The following is a 19,793-nucleotide window of genomic DNA, read 5'->3' as shown; positions in this document are numbered from 1 at the left end:
CAACGGACCGCCACACGGACCGCCAACCCTTGCCCATGGACTCAAATTTCATGCGAACAACGATGGATAGGGGCGACGTGTGTGCTTTATTCCACAGCGAGGTATCCATTACACAGTGCACCCCCTGATGAGGCAAAGCAAGTGAGCAATTCGCCCCTAGGCCCTACCGGGAGGGCCGGAGGTCACTCCATTTGAGCATCAGAAGACACAGGAAAAGCGATGCCCGCAATCCATACATTCCTACGCCGGCTAAGTACGCCACTTCTCACTCAGTACTGTATCACACGAAGTTGCCACCAGCTCCGTCCACACAATCCACATTGCCGTTCCGAGGCAGGAACCTCGAAACCACAGGTAGAGGAACATGTAAAGAAAATCAACGGATATCTGCACCTTTGTGCCCGTCGTCAAGATGTGCCCAACAACCACCTTGGGCCTACCAGCGAGGCAGCACGTTCTTCCGCCTCCCTGCCTTTCGCCTTACCTTAGCCCCAGTGTACGCATCGCACAAGGAGCAACATCAGCCGCCCCTTTCCCCCGAAGACGGCGGAACGCTGCGAGGCGCTCCGAACCCACCGCCGTGTGTGGCAATGTAAGGAAAAAGTGCCCTTACGAGTCCTTATAAGAAATTGGCCGATCGCAACGTAAATTGCAATGACACCATGACGGGAGAATCCCTGTCCTCAACCCTGGCTGCGTGCGTCTGCATGTATCGCCCGCAATATCACAAACATTTTCGCATGCGCCGACGTACATGCACGACGCAAGCCACCACGAGCACTCGTAAAAATAGGTCGAGACTGCGTGCACGAAACCGAAGCCGTGACCATAGGAAAAGAAACAAACAAGGATAGAAACGCAACAGAGACGGTTCCTACACGACCCCTTGTCACCTAACCCTCTTCATGCGGGGCGGAGAGCAAGGGACAACCATATAGAGGCAATTATCCCTGGTGATGTCCGCCGCACACGCACTTACACGAACGCCTAGAATGTGGCAAAATAAGAGGACAGATGCACCCAGCCAGCAACATACATGTAGCAACTAACAAGGCACATCCCCACGCAACGAGCACGCTCGCATAATACATGCGTGCTAGGACGGAAATGCGAGCAAACACGCAAATGTGTGGACCAACACAGGTACACACACATATAGACAGGGGCCATGGATCTGAGCATGGGCACCCCGATGGGTAATTTTACCTCATCCAACCCGCTCCGCCTCCCACTTCTCCCGCATTGCTGCTGTTGCCGCAGCCAACGGAACAATGGTCTCCCGGCACTGCACGTATGAAAGTCACTACCACTGTTATTACGCACACCCACGCACCGCTACTGCAACTAATACTGCGAAACTGGCGCTACCAGTTTTGTCGACTGCCGCGCCAAATGCCACCTGCCGCGTCACTGCTTTGCTTACAGAAGAAACAAAAACAAGTGCAACTTTCCTGCCTGCCCACATAGATAAAGAGAAAGGGACAGAAAGAGAGAGAAGAACATAGGAGATAGCGAAAAGTACGCTTACTGCGCTTTACCGCGATTTTCACGCCTGGCATACCATCCTCTTCCAGCCCACAAAAATGCTCCACCATCCGAGGCAGCTAAGCTTCTTACTTCCCTTGCTTTTGCGCGTTCGGCCTTTGTCGCCATTTCGATCACAGAAAAAAAAGAAGCATACGGAGAGCAATGCACATACGCAGCTCACGCAAATGCCGGCACTGGCCAAATGCGAACACGCAAAAAAACAGGTATCAGAAGAAACTAATTCGGCATGCATTCCGGCGTAAGATTGATGTTTCCTACCACAACATGTGCAATACAAGGACAATGCAAGTGCGCGCGCAGGGACGCGCGCACGCAAGCACCACGACCACACCAAGCCATGCTATCCTTCCCAACCCCTTCGCCTTTGATCAGTTCGCCGCCAGCCATCGTCTTACAACTGCATAGCCCTGATACAAAACTGCCGCCTCCCGCTAGCTCTTCCCCATTCCCACCTCCCTAAATCTGTGGCGGTTAATCAGTCTTCCTCCTCTTCCGCATTCTTCTTGTTTCTCCATTCTTCTAACCTTTTGATAGAGATTCCTTGCCACCTGTGTTTTAAGCACCTACTACACAATTCTGTCGCCGCAGCTGTCGTCCTTATCACTATCGCAATCACCGCTGCGGCAGCCACAGCAGCTAGAATTATGATACCGTCGGCTTCACCATCTCCTGCCTTCCCAGCCTCAATGGAAGCTCCTCCTTCGCCGCCGACGACGCTGCGGCTGCAGCTGCTGCGGCGACGAAGTTGACGTGCAAAGCTGCTGGCACCGCTGTGGCAACCTCGCCGCAACAGCTGCTACTGCTGCTGCAGGGCCCACCGCCGTTAATCGCAGAGATGACGCTCTCGCTGTCGTGTACGTCAGGCACAACTATAGCGGTGTTGCCGGCACGGCCGTCCATGCCGCCGCCACCCACACTACTAGGGGTGGCGGCACTATAAATGCGTCGTGATTTGGTGCCGCTGTTGCTACTCCAGTCACCAACCACACAAGTACCACCACCGGCGGCAGATACGGTGGCCGCAGCACCGGCGGCCCAAGCAACACTTCGCTCTGGGACGGCTGCGGCGGCGGCGGCACCGCTGCTGTGAATGAACATGCCGCCACCAATGCTGCCATCGGCGGCCTTTCTAGGAGTTGCCGAGCTAGCAGAGGTTACCGTATCGTCCGGCAGTTGCAACGGCGGCGGCGGGAAGCCCTGCCGCGGCCGCTGCGTACCGGAGTTACCCGCGCAGTCGATGCTGCCGGCGGCTCGGCTCGTTGACGCCGTCGCCGACACCGTCGTCAACGGCGGCGTCAATGGCGGCAGCGTGACCGCCGACAGCATCATCGTCAGCCCCAGCGACGACGACATCGGGCGGCGGCCGCTGGGGGTGATCGGCAACGATGGTGCCGTCGGCGGCAAGCCACCGCCGACGCTACGGCTGGCGGCAGTGGCGGCGCCGCTGGCGGCAGCGGCTGCAACGCCGCTGGAGGCTCCCGCGGTGGATTGGGGCCGCCGCATGGACAACGGCAATGCCACCGTCGGCAGCTTGGCGAGGGTCGGGATGCCCAGCTTAGCCGTTGCACTGCTCGGGATGGGGTTCGCGAATGAACTTCCTCCCTGTGACATCATCCGTTCCAATCTGTCCTGCAGCGACCTCCGTGCATCCAACTGGTAACGACGGCCAACGAAGGCGGCCAAGATAGATCCCACAGCGTCCTGGATAATAAACATGCACAGGAAGGGGGAAAGACGAACCACAGGAAGGGGGAGAAGAAGGGCGGAGGAAAAAACGGGCGTCAAGGCTTTGAAATGTTTCACAATCACGAGACGCCTCAGCACTTTAGTAGCTTGAAATCAAAGGCAACTAGCCAACTATGTTTGCAATATGTGTGAGGAAGTCAAAACCCTGTTCTGAAGGTGCGTGGCACCCGGTGGATCACGGGGAGTGACGATGAAAGAGAGGCAGCAGCGGAAAGCCGGAAGCAAAGCGGGCAAGGAGACTGCAATGTCTTCCATGGGAAAAAGGGGGGAAGACGCAGGGGGTGTAAGGACGAAAGGTAGGAGCTGAGGGCACAAGGTATGGATCATTGCCTAGATGTCGAACAATAGGGCGAGAAAAGGAGACGAGCGAGAGATGGCGCGAGACATCGCCCGTGAGGGACGATGAGAGTCGCACAAACGAGGACAGGGGTTGCAGCAGCTCCCAGATGTTGCACCGGTTATTGGAAACCCCGCTAAAAAAACATCCCCCCACAGGGTCCACGCTGCACGACCCCCCGTTGCTTACTCCCCCCACACTCCATCCTCTACCCCCCCCCGCAAGTTGGTGTGTTTGGACGTCATCGTCCGCTTTAAAAACTTAAAACAAGGAGCTATTAGGGTACACGATTTCCTTTTTGTCCCTTTGCTTCTTGCATCACATAATTACCCCACAGCCCCTCCGCTCCACCCCCACCTGTATGGCCCCCACGGACTCCTGCACGAGCGCCTGGCCGGCCCGTGCCGCCTGGTGTGCCTCACGCTCCCGACGATACACCTCAGCGTCTCTGAGGGCCTGAGGAATGGCGAATGGGTTGCGGGAAGGGCGGCCGTGGATAGAAAGCGAGAGAGGTATAGGGCGCAAGGGAAAGTCAACCCACGGCAGGCAAGGACGACTAGAACATGACAAAGTCACCTCTTGGCGTTGGCGGCGTGAAAACTAAACTCATCCCAACCTGCGCGCTTGCTGAAGGACTCTTCGTCGAACATCCCCCTATTTCTCCCCCACCCCGAACCCCCATTTTCCCGCAGCCCACCTGGTGCTTCGCCGCCACCTGGCTTCTCAGTTGAGCAAGTTTGTAACGCTTAAAGCCCGCCTTGATGATGTTGGCGGCACGGACCTGTAGGGGGAGGCCGGGTAGGAGTGCTTTATAAGTGTGCGTGGGGGGGGGGCAAATGCATCCATGCAGGGGAATGCCAGGACATGGGCCTGTGAAGATGTGCATGTGGGTCACTGATACAGGGTGGATGGATGGATGAACGCATGGATAACGTTGCGAGGCTAGTAGTGGTGGGTAGGATTTTATATAAAATGCACAAATACTGCCCGACGTCCAAAGCCGAAAAACTGCTGATGTCCAAAACGGTGAGGTGACCGGCTGTTACAACCGGAAGCTCAGCTCAGCGGGGACGAGGACAGGGTGTTGGATGGGTGGTGGCGGTACAGCGCTGCGCAGTCCGGGTGCTAACGCCGTTGGTAGCAGCGCCGGCAGGCCACGCACCCTGAGCCGCATATCTCCTCTAGTCAACCCATGCATATATCGGAACATGAGGATCCAGAATTATTATACTCCGAAGCGGCCGTATGAACCAGCCTGCGCTAAAACCCGCCCTCTCCACGCCCTCGCCGTGCTCTTCCCACACACGGAGCCCGCCTCCCACCTGCCGCTGTAGCTCGTGTCGTTCCGCAAGCGCCTGGGTGGTCACAGCTACGCTGCGGGCAGCGGCGGCCCGAACGCGATCTAGCGTGGCCCGCTCTGAAACCAGCTCAGCCTGTGTGCCGGATCGGTGGGTCAGCGGTGATTAGTAAAATGGTCGGGCAGGAGACAAGAGCAGGAGACGCCGAAGGTGAACGCCTTACGCCCAGAGGGACAAAGCGGGTCAACGATGCTCGTTTACTGTATGGAACAAGGAAAATGGGTGCAATGTCCCCTTCCGTGGTCGACATAGGCGTGTTTCGTCCATGCATATGGCCGATAGGTGCACTGTAGTAGATAACAAAGCGTCGCGTGCATTCACACGGCCCAATAACGAATAAACGATGGAAGTGGGTTCCCTCACCACCGCGTCGGTGCATGCCTGAACATCCAGGCAGGCAAGGCAATAATGCATGCAAGCAGGCAAGCAACACGCAATTGTGTCGTTGTGCATTCAACCAAAAACGTCAGGTCAGGTCATGTGGCGTTCCCACGCAGAACGCCGCCCCAAAACTCGGCAAGGCACACACCTTGGCGTGTTCCAGCTCCGATTCCAGCCTCTGAACCACCCCACGCTGCTCGTCCAAGTCCCCAAGCGCCTCATCAAGGCGGCCGCGCGTCTCCCCAAGCCGCATCAGGGCACTATCGTACAGACCCGCCATGTCGTCCAGCTTGCGGCACATCTCCTCAAGGCCGGAGCCGCGCTCGGCCAACTCGTCCCGCGTACGGCCCAACTCATCCACCGTCTCCGCAAGCACCAGGCGTACAGCATCCAGCTCTTGTGTCGTGCTCGCAAGCTGCGCCTCGGCGGTCGCGAGTGCGGCACGAGCGGCCTGCGAGTTATTAACCGAACAAAGGATCCATTACGCTCGATCCTCACGCGCATGCACGCATGTACGCACGTTATGTGATGCATGCATGCATACGCTACTACAGGGTTTGGCACTACTGGTAAGGCGCGACCATTGCCCCCGGGAGATCCCGGGATCGATACCCATTAGGGTCAAAAGTCCTTCCGATGGTGGAAGGCATTGCGCCCCTAGTTGATGGACGGTGGTGACCTGGGATAAAGTTAACCTGCGAGCCGACCAGGAATGGAGTTGGGCCGCTGTCGACCCGACAGATTCCGTTGGATGCTGGTGGTGGGTGCGGAACCTGAGCGATCCACTGAGAAGTTGGCTAGGGTGACTGTATGAGGGTGCCCCGAAATACCGGGGAAGGCAGGGTTTCGCAGGGTAGCTGCCACGGGCGAAGATACACCCCCCTGTTTCACACATCATACGCTATGGTTTCATGTGTGGAGCGATGCTCTGCACAGTTGCGTGCTTGGAACAATCATCACAAACCGTATAAACAAGCAGCACCGCTGCAATACACCCATCCCACCCTGGATATCCACGGATCCCCCCGGACGCGCCGGGCGTCGATCCGGTCCATTTTCAGTCCGCAATCGAGTCATGTCATGAGTCCCTGCGGTCCTGTACTCTCTTCGGTTCCCTCAGGACCTCCTGCCTCCCTCCCGGATGCCCAACGCTAAACTCCTGCAAGCTCTCAGGCTTGCGGAAAAGCTAGTAATCGCTAGCCTCGCTGCTTATCACACTCATGATCTGATCTGTTCTGACGGTACCTGCAAATCCCCACACGACTGGTGCTGCTCCTCCCTCCTCCGGGCGACCTCACAGGCCTGCAAGCCATCAAAAACATCATCAGCTAATGATAACAGCAGCAACAGCAGCTTGATATCACAACATTCGCAATAGCGGGAAAAGCATTAACAGCAGCAGTAAACAGAAACCGTAGAAGTGGCAGTAGCAGTAGGCTTAGCAGCCACGACAGGAACCCTGGGACAACGCTTGGGAAGAAGGCCGGTCCACCGCCGAGCAACAACGTGCCAAAACGATTCACCGCATCAACGCCAAAAATGGGTATAGAGTACAAGCTTGCAAGGATAACAGAGTGGATACCAGCTGTACCCTTTCGCACTCCCAGCGTTTCAGCTGGTCCTTCTTTCTGATCCTGAATGTCGACGAACCCCAGACACATCAGCTACAGCTATATAACGAGGAAAATAGACAGACGCACCTGCGCCACGATGCGAGCCTCCAGCCCGGCCTTGACCCGCTTCAGTGCTGCCGCCATGTCCATGAGCGCATCCAGCTGCACCTGAATGCCTGTGAATAGCGGCTGTGAGGGCGGCGACTGTGGCTGTGCAAGGGTCGTCGACTGCGCCAACAGGCCGATGCTTGACGCCGCCTCTGCTGACATCAGACGCTCACGTAACAGCGCCGTTGAGGCCGAAGACGACGCTGGCTCTGCGGTAATCGCCGACGCCAAACCCGCGCCACTGGCGGCACCGCCACCGCTGGATCTCGTGCCCGACGCCGTTCCCCCAGCAGCCGATGCAAGGGCCGTGAAGGACAGCCCTGCAACGCTCATTGCGGCCAACATATCGTCAGATTTGAGGCTCTCCGAGTCGCCGGCGTCAAAGGCGGGGTTGAGGTTTAGGATGCCAGAGCAGCGCCGAACGGCAGTCATTTCCCCATCATGGCCGACAGAAGCCCCGCCAGCTGAGGTGTTGCGACTGGGAGGGCCTGGGCTCGCGACGGAGGCGGCATGACGGCCGCCCTCGGCCATGAAGGGCGTTGACAACGGATAATCACTACCGGTAGCAGCGAGGTGGCCACTGCCGCGAGTACTGCCACCGCTTGCCCCTGACGCCTCGTGTCTCAGGCCGCTTCCACAGCCTTGACCGCCGTCAGAGGCACTGGCCCCGTGGCCGTGCCGTCGAGGCGGCTTTGCTGCGCTGCAAATGGCCGCGGTGCCGCCTGCATGAAGCTGGCTGTAGCTCCGTTGCTGGTGCCCTGGTGACAACATACCGTTCGCTACTGCCGTTGCGTAATCGGCAGCATAGCTGCCCATTACTCCACTACCAGAGCTCCGGTTGCCTTGGGGTGAGGGCTGCCGCGCCGCCGCCACTGCCACAGCGGCCGCGTCATGACCCGCCGCCGCGGCCCCCGAGCGCGCACCAGCACCGGTCGCCGCCGTGTGCGGCTGCTGCCGTGTTGGGCCGTAGGCGTGACCACTAGTTCCCAAACGGCCCGACGGTGCAGACACGCCCCCAGATCCGGATCCAGATCCGGAACGCGATCCAGATCCAGATCGCGATCCCGACGCCGCGGCAACGGCGCGGAGGTCTGCCATCAGATCCTGTTGCGCCGCCGCCAACGCCGCATCAAGGTCTGCAATATCGCTGGTATGTCGTCCAACGATGGGTGCGGAAAACCGTCCACCCGAGGATCGCTGCTGCTCCTGCTGCTGTTGAAGCAGGAACTGCTGCAGCTGCTGCTTCAGGTTATTGGGTTGGGTGTTCGGCACCGGCCCGGGAAGGGAAAGAGCAGAGGAGCCCAGGTTGGTGCGCCGGTTGTTGGAAGCTGAGTGGTGAGTACTGCTTAATGTTGTTGAACCGCCAGGTCCTTGTGCCAGCGGTCCTGCGCGCTGCTCTCGGGGCGAGCTGGGCGCTGCAGCAGCGGCCCCGTTAGACGACGAGTGAGGACGGCGACTGGGTTCCTTCATTGCGCCAGCGCAGGCGCCGTGGCCAACAAGCGCAGCGATAGCGGCGGTCGTGGGCCCGGCACTGCCAACGTCTACTACGACCTCCTCACCGTGCAATCCTCCGATGCGGCCCCCGTCGTCGTCAACCTCGACCTCTGACGGTGATCCAGTCAGGCCAAGCGCAGCCTGTATCATCTGTACAGCACTGCTGCCGCCGCTACTGAGGCTGCCGTCGCCGTTGCCACTCCCGGATGACATGCCGCGGCGGCTTGCGACGGCGGCAGCCGCCGCAGCAGCCAAGCCCTCCCTCGTCCACGTGGACTTCTGCACCAACCCGCCAGTGGCCCCCCCGCTGCTATCGGCAACCTCCGTCGCACCCTCCCCACCATGGTGGCTACCGCCGCCAGCGCTGCCGCTGCCACCGCCGCTGCCACCTCCGTCTTCGGCAGGTGCGGAACCCGATACGAGCTCACCTAGCGCTCGTTGTAGACGGGTGAGCGCCAGGTGTATGGATACGGCCTGCTCCCGTGCCGCAGCACGTTCCTGCGCCAGCTGCGACGACAGCACCGCTGCCTGCTGCTGCGCTGCCGCCACCAGCCGCACCTGCTGACTGCGGAAGAGGACAAGTCACAAGGGAACGGGTATCAATATTTCACTTTTGCCTGACGACTGACTGAGATTCGACGCAATGGCAACGCACGCATGGGCCTGACCATGATGGATTCGAAGGCACAGCACTTCACCACACACACCTGCGCGCCTCTGCTTCCATAGCTTGGCGCTGCGCAGCCGCCGCCTGTGCCTCAGCAAGCCGCTGCTGCAGCTCCGTCACCTCCGCCCTGTGCGCCTCCTCACGAATGACCTTCTCCGCCTGGGTGCGTGGACGGACCGAGAGCGACCGGCAGTGGAAGAGAGTGTTCAGCAAAGCAATGAAAGAACAGCGACGGGGAAAAGTTGTGGTTTAGCACAAGCATGACCGAAAGGCCAAGTGGTACGGTACATACCGATGGTGAGCAGCCCGGCGATCTGAAGAACCGCATGGGGAAAGGGATGAATGGGAAATCAGATGCATGGAGCAACTATAAAAGGGGTTAAGCGTTTAAGCAAACCGTAGGTTGGGGGCGGATGGTAGGGAGCGTGCGGATGCACCTGGCTGGAGCATCGTTCACGAAGACCCTAGGAATTTATGCCGACCCTAAGTCCACCTACCTTGAGCTTGGCCACTTCCATCTCCAGCTGGCCGTGCTGATGCTGCACCTGACCCAACTGCTGAACGTGCTCTGAAAGCAACTCGGCCTGTTGACAACAGTAACAGCAATAGCAGTAGCCATGGGTTGATTTTAACAGCGCACCGGTGCAAAACGAGGGAACGGAAACTGGGACCAGAAGCGTTAACGGTAAGAAATTTCATGCATACGCACGTTGTTGCTTCTGGCATACAAACAAGGTGGAAACAAGAAAAGCAGCGCAGGGTGCAAAAAAAGCGCCGGAAATGCTGCGATCAATCGAAATGAATATTTACCTGCGTATGGCCTGCTGACGTAAAGATGGACGCGGTGTACTCCAGCAACCGGTAACAAATCAATGCGCCCTACAAAGCGGCGGTAATGCCCCTACGCCCTTGTCCCCTAAGCCCCCACCTTCCCACAATTCCCTTCCGTCCGCTGGCTGCTCTCTTCAACCGTCCCCGAGGCTTTCTTCTGGAGGAAATACCTGCTACCAGCTTGTGGCTGCCTGTCCCCGCCCTATCCCCACCTGTTCCGCCAACTTGGCAGCCGCCTGCTCGTCCTTGGTCCGAGCCTCCACCTGGAGAGCTTCCACAATGGCAGCGGTGCGAGCGCGCTCGCGAGCCAAGGCAGCCTTGGGGCGGGGAGGGAAGATGAACAACGGGGCAGGGAGGGCAGGCAAATCATGCACAGAAATCATCCGTAGACAGCAAAGAAAAGCAACTCCTAATGTCCAAACCAAGCGTGAACGATAAAATGCGAATGTCAGCAACAACAAATGCCCGACTCACGTATGTGCGTCCGTAAGTACAGCTCGGGGGCCAGCTAGTCATTGCACTCAGGGACCCACTCGCCCACGGCTGCTGGGTTCAGGTCACAATCACCAACACCCATCCAGCCCAGCGACACTGCAGATTACGGTGTCATAAAGTTTTGTCGCGCCAGAATATGCTGCGACGCAACAGTAGGTACGTACCAGTAGGTCCACTAAGAAAAGAAACCGTCGCATCACCCACCTGCAGTGCATCGCGCTCCTCCTTGGTCTGTGAGAGCGCCTGTTCCAGGCCGTTGGTCCGTTCGTTACCCTCCTGGTGATTCGGGGGCATAGGAGACATAAGGGGTAGAAGGAAAAATCGCATGGTTGAGGACTTTTGGGAGAGGACACATGATTAATGTCAATGACCAAGCCGATGTCCAAGGAATGAAAAAAGCCAGCTGCCTGTAACATTTTGGCCCTGATGGTATTCTGTTATGTGGGAGGCCTTATGCAAGATATATATACAAAGAACCAACCGTCTACATCCAAATACATACTGCAGAAGTCAGGGAGAGGAGCCCGGAGGCGGGAAAGGCAGGACGGGAAGGCTAGCGTAGGTCTATACCGCTCGCCGCGCGGCAGCGCCGCCGTCCCCAATCTTGTGTCCGCGCGGCAGCGCCGCCGTCCCCAATCTTGTGTAAGTATTCGCTTCCGACGTAATCGTTCGGGCAAAGCCGTTCGTTCTTCGAGTCGCGGGCGGGCCGTTGGCTGTTTTTACTAGGTCTTTGAGTGTTTATGACTATCCTAACCCCGGCACCTCCTCTTCCTGGTCATAACATTCTTAAATCCCCGGGGTCTGAGCGCGCGCCTTCCCTTCTAAACCCTTTCCTCCCATGTGAACCTTCTGATTGTTTCTTTTCCTAACCCTCCTGCAGTTTCCTGTCGCAATATTATTTCCCTCGCTCTCACCCATGCCCTACCTCCAGCGCCGCCAGCAGCTCCGCCGTGAGCTGCCGCATCTGCAACCGCTCATTTACGACGGGCTTGTTGCACACCCGCGCGGCCCGCGAGCCGAACTGCAGCGACTGCAGCGATTCGTCCACATGCTGCCGCACGTCGGACAGACACAGAATGAGGGACGTCTTGGCGTTGCCGCCCAACGACTCCTGCGGTACGGCATGTAGTGTATACACATGAGTATAGTGTAGTGTAACGAAAATGATAAGCTTAACCCACAGGGGTCTTGACGCATGGTGGTCCCGTGGAGGCCCCCGGGAAGGGGCGCTAAGCCGCACTGGACGAATGTTTTCCTTACAGGAAGACCCAGATATGATATCCGGCGACGGCGTGGGGGAGCTACCCACCTGCAGCAGCCTCGTGAGCTTCGAGTCTCGAAACGGAACATGCTGCGAGCCCTGCAGGACAGGGGGCACGTGCATTAGGAAGCAGGACACAGGGGGTTTCAGGCACCTCCCGGAGGCCAATTAGCTGGCTCCATCCATTGGTAGGTAATGGCTCCAAAAGCCAGTGCTCGGAAAATGGGGCACAGCCCGATCCTTGGGTATCACTGCCCTTGGGTTTTGACGCCTCTCCCGTCTCACTTCACCGGCTCCTCATTCCGACCCTCCACAGCCAACACAACCCCGGCCCGATAGCCGCCTACCATAGCAAAACGCTTACTGATCTCGCCAATGTCTACGGCTTTTCCCCTTTACCCCCTCAAAGAAATACCACTCCCCCGTTCTCGCACTGCAACTCCTACGGTAAAGATTAAAGTGCAACATTAATGCACGGCATTTGCGAATTCAGCAACTCGACATGACAGAAGCATAACATGTTTGTACCCATCCAACACCCTGAAAGAAGTGTTTCCATCTATCCAAGATCCTGGGAGCCTATCACACTCCCAAACCCCTCCACCCAACCCCACCTGCGCCCTTGCCGAGATGCACATGCCCAGCATGGTAAGTGACAGGTTGATGGACCGCGCCTCCGTGGCCCGCAGTCCCACACTCTTGGACTTCTTCAGCCGCTCACTGCCGGCAAGGTCAACCATGTACAGCTTGCCCACAGTCACCTAGAGTGACAGGTAACACGACATATCACAAGTGAAGGATGGGGGGACGGGACTGGCGATGGGAGAAGGTGTAGAGGGAGGGATAATCGCATGATGGTGATGATGCAAAGCGCAAAGGATTAAGTGCCTGTGTCCAAAGCTCCAACTGCCGGTGGGGAAGGGTGCTTGGGGCTTGGAAGTGGAAGGATGAGGTATAATGAAAGTGGATAGAAAAGGGTATTGCGCTTGGTCATGCCAAGCCAACGCAACGAGGTCCACAAAGAGATTAGGCGAGGCGGCTTGCCATCCACTTGCCCTTGCATCCCCAGCCGTCCACTCCTCCTCTGTCAAACTCACCGCAATCCGTGCGATTAAAAAATCGCACGGATCGCGTCCAAGCCCCTGCCAAGTATCGCCTACTTCCTAACTCCTCCATCAACCCCATGTGACCACCTCCACCACACCTTTTGTGTCACGACCCCGTCCTGGTCGGGTGCCTCCGCCTGCACCCGCTCTTCGGTGGTCAGGTACTTGCGGCTCTGTGGATCAGCGAGTCGGCAGATGATGGGAAAGTGATGAAAAGGCAAACATTGATTCCATGGAGACGAGCTGCGTCGTTAACATTTCGTGGAGCCTGTCGACATTGGGGCATGTTGCCCTACACACGACTTGAACGTTCACAACCCTGAATCTCAGTGTACTAAAGTCCGGGGCGAGCTAGTAACTGACGCGCGAGAAAATAGGCGAACTGAAGGCGGAGGAGGAGAACGCAGGCCAAGAAGAATCCTAAACTTTGGTGTCCAGCGATCCTCAATTTGTGTTTTTTCAGCCCAATACCTCCTGGGCCCCTCCTCTGCGTGTGCGCGTGCTATGTGTACATGATCTGATACTCCAGGTTTGGAAAGGCTCCTCGTTCACAGTGGGGTCAACCCCATTCGAGGCAGCACGTCCGCGCTAAGATGGTGCCCTAGTGCCCCCACAAAGGAATCCGAGGATCTTTATTTTAGTCTTTAATGTAAGCCCTAAAAAAGTCCCACCAACCCTGGACCCACCTTGACCACCGTCAGCATCACCACGGCATGGCTGCGGCTGCTGTGCGCGTTCAGGTGCGTGAAGGCAAACACCCTATGGAAGACAGGCGCGGAAGAGGGCCGACAGAGGACAAAACCACAAAACGCTCACATTACAAAGCTGGGCGAGGGGGATGGGCATTGATAGCCGCCATCCATGAACGACCCTTTCCGTAGCGTAGCTGAAACCAGTCCCCTCTTCCTCCCCTCCCCACTGCTTGTCCATCAATTTTAAAGTGGAGAGAAGACCTTAACATGTTTAGGTGCCGAGAGCCCTTAACATCCCTCCTGCCTGGAACACATCCTGTCATTACAGTCCCGAATCCTACGTGCCGCCTTCTCAGGTGTTATACACACACCGGGCCTCTCGGGGCTCCCGCGGCTGCTCGTCAGTCGGCAACGGCTTCCCTGCTCAGCAACCGAACATATCCCTTAGCTTGTTGAAGCGCACGGCTTCCATGTGCCATCCATTCCGGGCGGCCTGGCCTGGCCTGGTCTGAGCTGCGTGCTATCGTCCTTCCCCAACGGCTCACCCCCTCTCCAACACCCCATTCCTATAGCCACACACCCACCAGCCACCTCCCCATTCGGGCTGCTCGTTAGCGACTGGGTCCCTTCCTGTGTCGGCGACTTTCGTTTCGCACAAGCAACAAGCTGCAGAATCTCTGTTCTCAATCTCCGTCACCCGCCCGCTGTTGGACATAAAAAATCCCACGACATATGTTCCCGTTCCATGGTGGCTCCCCCTACCTGTTTTGCTCCCCTAGCTCCAGGTAGTGTAGACACTCCTCCAGGGAAGTCACCAGCACCTCACACGCACCCGCCACAAACACACCACCGGCATCCTCGCGAATGGGCTGAGGATAAAGGGGGAGCATTAAACAGACAGAGATAGTAAACATATGCTATCATGTGCCACCGCACAGCTAAGACGGTGTAAGAAGAAAGACACAGCCGGGCGTGAAGGGAAGGGGAAAAGGTTGCACTGATCTGGGGGACATGACTACAGATGTATTACGATGGAGGCAGGGACGTGTGTTTGGGTCAGGAATATCTCGGGGGTTATTGTGTGGAGTGAGTGTGGAGTGAGACGAAGGGCTGAGTGAGGAGTTTCGCGGCGACGCGAAACGCAATCAGGAGAAGTGGATGCGCACGCGAAAACCCTATAATAAACCCACACACCATTACGCCTACACTCACCAGGTTGTCGGCTGTGGGATTCAGCAGGTCCTGGATCATCTCCATGTAAATCTGCAAGCCCCAGGACGGAGTGGCGTGGAAGTGACGGGCAAAAATTACACGTGCATGACTGCGTGCGAGGGGGGAAACAGGGGGAAGCGTGGGCAGTCCAACAGTCCAGACCCGGACACGGCCACAAGACCCACACCGCGGTCGGAGCGGCAGCCAGCCCTCACAGACGTAACGAAAGGTCTCAGTATATGTGCTTCGCAACCGACCGACACGGCCACCAGGCCCCCCGCTCTCCTCGTCACCTGGATATCTTCACCCCAGTCCACATCGCCTCCTTCCCCTAGGTCCCCAACCAAGGATCGCAATCCTCCCTCGGACAACTTGCAAACCCATGTGCATAGAGCTCCGTGCCATCAACGGTACAATGGCCACAAGGCGACACCGACCCACCTGAATGTACGACATGGTAATACGGTACGTGTGTGCATTATCGCGCGTTCCCGCGCTAAAGAGCTCCGCAGCCGCTCTAGGTATCATTCCAATCGCGTCGGGGGCCGTGTTTCCCAGCGTGTACGTCTTACCAGCACCTGGACGGTTGCGGAGCGGATATGGGCGGGAGATCAACGGAATGAGAAAAAAAGGAAGGCGTGTTTATGGTAGGCCAAGAAATCCCTCCAGGATAAAGAAGACCCCGGCAAGGCAAAGCAAAATGGCGTCCCACCTCCTCAAACGCACACACAAACACACACGGCACTCTTTTTCGAGGGAAGGAAATCGTGTGTGTGTGTGTTTGTGTGTGCGTGTATGAGATGCCTGTGTGTACTATTCGCGTAGCATCTCACAACAATATCGAAACAGTCCCCAAATGGCACCGATTTAAGTTTGAGAAACATGACTGCAGCAGCTGCCGAGGGTCGAACCATACAATTACATGCCAGATGCCAGAGCTGCAGCAAGGTCGGCGGCGTTACCGACCGTGGGATGGGCCCCCGTAAGATACATAATACACGAGGGCCACGGACACCAACCATGACTACGTAGGCTGCAGGCATCGTGGAAACCCATTTCTACAGAGTTTCATACGCGTCGGTGGGAGAGTATACTCCCAGGGTAACTTCAGGACACGTCCCTGGGAGTGCAAATCACCGTGCTAACTAAGACTGCCTTCTTCTTATCCATAGCCCACTCATTTGCCCTATCAGCAGCGCGAGCTGTGCTAGGTACCTCACCCACCTGTCTGTCCGTACGCAAGAATGGTGCCGTTGTAGCCGCGCAGTACATCCGCCACTACGTCCGAGACAGCGGAAACGTACACGTCAGCCTGGCTGGCATTGGGTCCCAGAACCTGCGCAACGCGCGTCCCCAGCCAAGCCACAATGAGTTTTGACGGGGGACCCGATGCAGGGCGCCGACTTGGGGTTTCAGCAAGCCATGCGCCGCAATTCATGATGCATGATGCTGGGGCTGATTCTAAAAACCACGTAATTGGAGTCCTTCTCCTAAAAGGTGCGCAGCTTCGCACGACACGTCATGAACAAGCGGCCTTTCGTAGTTTTCAATTCCCAGCTTTGGATCCAGCGGAAACCCCTGGTACGCGAGGCGAGACGTCATATTTTGGCGTATCTGCGGCTGGAGTTTAATAGCGGGCCCGGCGACCCGCAGCAGGCCTCAGTCGTACCGACACAGTTGCACGACCCACCCTGTCAAACATGAAGTCCGACTGCGGAACCGGCGCCTCCCTGCGACAGCACCAGTGCCGGGCATAAAGCAAGGTAGGAACATTACAATGTAGCTTCCAAAGGCAACGCTAATAGGGGCCAAGCACAGCAATTCACGGCCGGGAAACGGCACTAGGAAGGGGTTATTTCGTCAGCCCGTTCCTGCCGGGAGATGCTTCAAAGCTAGAGAATGTTTCCACCTATGCACTGATAATTGTTCGCTAACCTTGATATGACAGCACACGGACATCTGATTGCCAAGTCCTAGCAAGAGGTGGGCCTGGCTGGGCTGGAACGTCTGCAGCCCCACCCGGAACCTTGCATCCAGCAAGAACCCCGTTAACCCCGCGAGTGCAAGGGGGCCAAAGAGGGAGTTAGAATGACTTGCGAAGACTCACGGCCTGAAGATGGTGAGCTGGCCATCGTCTTCCGACCATAGCAACGCTCCCGGAGTCTCGTCATCCCGCAGTGCTGGCCGTATACGTGCAAAGACCTTCACTTTTTCTGCAAGTATTAGGCATGTGCGGACAAGGCGCCGGCACCTTCGGACGAACGCAGATAGGTCTGCCGCCATACACGCTAAAGCCGGGGTACATTTCCGAAAACAAATAATGCCACAAACATGGCATTATGGACACAGGCTGCGATGCCCCAGGTTATGCCACGAACCTCAACGATTCAAACTCGATATACCTGTTCAAGGCCGCTCTACCCCAGCTTGTCGCTCACCAAGCGCACCTAATTCGCCTTCTATTCTGGACTTCTGTGGCGTTGGCAGAGAGCTCCGTAGCGCACCAGAGCCGGAGTTCCGTTCAAGTAGCCCGCGTCCGCTGAAGGAAGATTCATCCAGCGACGACCCCACGAGTGGACTTGGGGTGTTGAGTTCACGCGCAGGAATACGTGAGTTCATCTTTGAATTGAGACGAGACTAGAATTATTTCTCCCAAACAACTTTCACAGTCCGCTGCCGCTGAATATGCCCCCGGATGGTGGCATTTTGCTTTTGCCTACATAAGCAAAATTGGCATAGGCTTCAGTCTTTCAGCTGTAAGACGGGTCGAGTTACAGCCTCAAGTAAGATGAACTAGCCGACCCGACAGCATCAGCCGCAAAGCGAAAGCAGAAAAGTGCCTTACGATATCTCATCCTGCAAAGCCTGTTTCGTAAGGTTCGCATGTTGATGTTGCCGAGCACCTCCGATTCTGCCGTACAAAAACACTCTCTGAATCCTAACAGCACCCAAAGCCTTCGATTCCCGCAGCTAAACGGTGCATCTATACGCAAGTCTAACGCAACTTAAAAGAAGTGGTTCTTTGGGTGGACTTAACCAAATGCCTGCCGTCTAACTCTAGCCATCCGCCGACATGGTCATGCCAAAGTGTGTTTCACCCTTGCCTTATTGCTATTTCACTCATCCATCTTCCGTATATATTAGATCACGACCACTCCGGACCCCGCGTCAAATGACCCCTGCTGTCCGCCTCCATTCTCTTGACCCGTGGGCCTTGCCCGACGGAGAATTAAAGCGCACGCAAAGGGCCCCAAGCCGCTAACAATGACCCGCAAACCGCCATCTACAGGAAACCCCCTCATCGCCACAACCAGCGAACCCAACCCCGACGTCGTTACAATAAAATCCTCCGCTCGGCCTTCTATTCACGAACATCCCAGCTAAAGCCCCCCGGTATCAATCGCACATCCCAAAACCATCGCCCTTTTCCAGGGCGCCCTCTTTCCTCATCTCCTTCCGATCCTTTGCGCGCCAGAAACGGCGGCGACTCCAATCCTATGGGTTTTCAACTCTAACAATCCCTCCCGAAAAATCATAAACTAAACTCAGGCCCAAGTCGCTCAGAAGCTGTGGCCCAACTCGTTGGCTACAGTACCTATCACAGCTGCCCGCTGGTGGCGTACATTTGTTGTTACAACGAATGGACCTTGCTTGACAGAGGCCTGCATGGGGAGCAGAGCAGAGCAGAGCAGAGCGCCCCCCAGTGGGAGACCCTCCTCTCCAGGAAGGGAATAGGAGGACCCCCTTGCGCAGTAAACCGGGACAGTTATTGGCCCCAATCAGATCCTCCTCTCGCCGCCACCGTACCAGTAGTGCGCTACATGGGGCCCCCCTTGGCGATACCAAGTCCTCGGCGCACCAGAGGGGCATGGCATGATGGACGTTGCCCCACTGCAGGACAATTTGCCAGCTGGCCCCCAATAAACGACCGCCTCTACTGCCAACACCATTACCATCAACCCCAATCCCCAGAATCGTCTTCTGTGGGATCCCATATGCTGCAGGCGCCATCAACGCTCCCAACACCGACCGCCGCAGCAACTGCAACCGCCACTGGCGCAAGCTCAGCCGTTTCGTACGGTGGCGATCCACGGTCAGCCGGGTCGGGCTGCCAGTCAGTTAAAAGATGGACCGCAGGAGGCTCCATGACGAAGCTCCCCATGACCAGGATAGCTAGCCACGAGGAAAGCGGCACGGAAGACGCGAGGATGGAGTGCAGGATGGAGCGCACGGATGGACGTGTACACCTCTGGCCCAGGCAGCAGCCAGCCTGATGATTCGCTCGCGCATCACCGCCGCTGTTTCACGCTGTTCCTCCCCCTCCCACAGCGTCCCCTCTCCCCTCGGCTACAACTATACATCAAAGGAATATCAAAGGAAACCATTCATGGAACGAGGCGGGGCGCGGATCTGCGGGCGGCAGCGGCTTTTTATAGCTTGCCCGGCATCCATCCGCACAGGCGCTATCCTGTGCGCTATCCTGGTACATGCAGACGCGTCGGGGATGTACTCACACAATCCATAACTGCTCGCTATTCGCACTGTCGCTCTTTGCACAAAAACGGCCATGGCCTGCTCCACGGCAGGTGTAAGGGTGGGAGGAGGGTGGGAGATGCGGGCCTGGACGAGCCTGACTGCCTGACTGGCGCGGGCTGAATCATGAGCCGCCGGTTGTCGGTAAGGTCCTTTCTCTACCATTTGTGAGCGGCACACACCCGCGGGGGGCCATTTCACTGCTACCGCCACGCCTGTTGTTTTCGCTGTTGCTGCTGTTGCTGCTGTTGTTACTGTTGTTGCGGCGGTTGTTGTTGTTGTTGCTCCAGAGCGAGGGCCTCCTTAATAGCTGACTCCAGGTCCGCGAACACCTGCAGGTGTGGTGGTGGTGGTGGGTGGTGGTGGTGGTGGTGGGTGGTGGTGGTGGTGGTGGGTGGTGGTGGTGGTGGT

General features: G+C 57.3%; 1 protein-coding gene across 1 annotated transcript in view; it reads right to left on the bottom strand.

The window, feature by feature from the left end:
- Positions 1–2,190: 2,190 nt before the first annotated feature.
- Positions 2,191–19,793, bottom strand: part of VOLCADRAFT_93168 (uncharacterized protein) — a gene marked incomplete at both ends in the record, with an annotated part of 40,891 nt that continues 23,288 nt past the window's right edge. Inside the window, 26 exons of the mRNA XM_002952446.1 lie at positions 2,191–3,249; positions 3,989–4,087; positions 4,329–4,412; positions 4,954–5,064; positions 5,353–5,370; positions 5,519–5,821; positions 7,071–9,150; positions 9,293–9,411; positions 9,750–9,836; positions 10,296–10,400; positions 10,783–10,854; positions 11,504–11,689; positions 11,888–11,938; positions 12,454–12,600; positions 13,044–13,118; positions 13,632–13,704; positions 14,400–14,506; positions 14,850–14,900; positions 15,291–15,427; positions 16,074–16,185; positions 16,540–16,579; positions 16,957–17,062; positions 18,445–18,511; positions 18,880–19,096; positions 19,364–19,421; positions 19,698–19,714. Of these exons, the coding sequence (XP_002952492.1) occupies positions 2,191–3,249; positions 3,989–4,087; positions 4,329–4,412; positions 4,954–5,064; positions 5,353–5,370; positions 5,519–5,821; positions 7,071–9,150; positions 9,293–9,411; positions 9,750–9,836; positions 10,296–10,400; positions 10,783–10,854; positions 11,504–11,689; positions 11,888–11,938; positions 12,454–12,600; positions 13,044–13,118; positions 13,632–13,704; positions 14,400–14,506; positions 14,850–14,900; positions 15,291–15,427; positions 16,074–16,185; positions 16,540–16,579; positions 16,957–17,062; positions 18,445–18,511; positions 18,880–19,096; positions 19,364–19,421; positions 19,698–19,714 (5,581 nt within the window). The remainder of the gene's footprint in view (positions 3,250–3,988; positions 4,088–4,328; positions 4,413–4,953; positions 5,065–5,352; positions 5,371–5,518; positions 5,822–7,070; positions 9,151–9,292; positions 9,412–9,749; positions 9,837–10,295; positions 10,401–10,782; positions 10,855–11,503; positions 11,690–11,887; positions 11,939–12,453; positions 12,601–13,043; positions 13,119–13,631; positions 13,705–14,399; positions 14,507–14,849; positions 14,901–15,290; positions 15,428–16,073; positions 16,186–16,539; positions 16,580–16,956; positions 17,063–18,444; positions 18,512–18,879; positions 19,097–19,363; positions 19,422–19,697; positions 19,715–19,793) is intronic.

The sequence above is a fragment of the Volvox carteri genome (genome assembly GCF_000143455.1).
Source record: "Volvox carteri f. nagariensis unplaced genomic scaffold VOLCAscaffold_30, whole genome shotgun sequence".
Taxonomy (NCBI): Eukaryota; Viridiplantae; Chlorophyta; class Chlorophyceae; order Chlamydomonadales; family Volvocaceae; genus Volvox; species Volvox carteri.
This window is presented reverse-complemented; position numbering and strand designations above follow the sequence as displayed.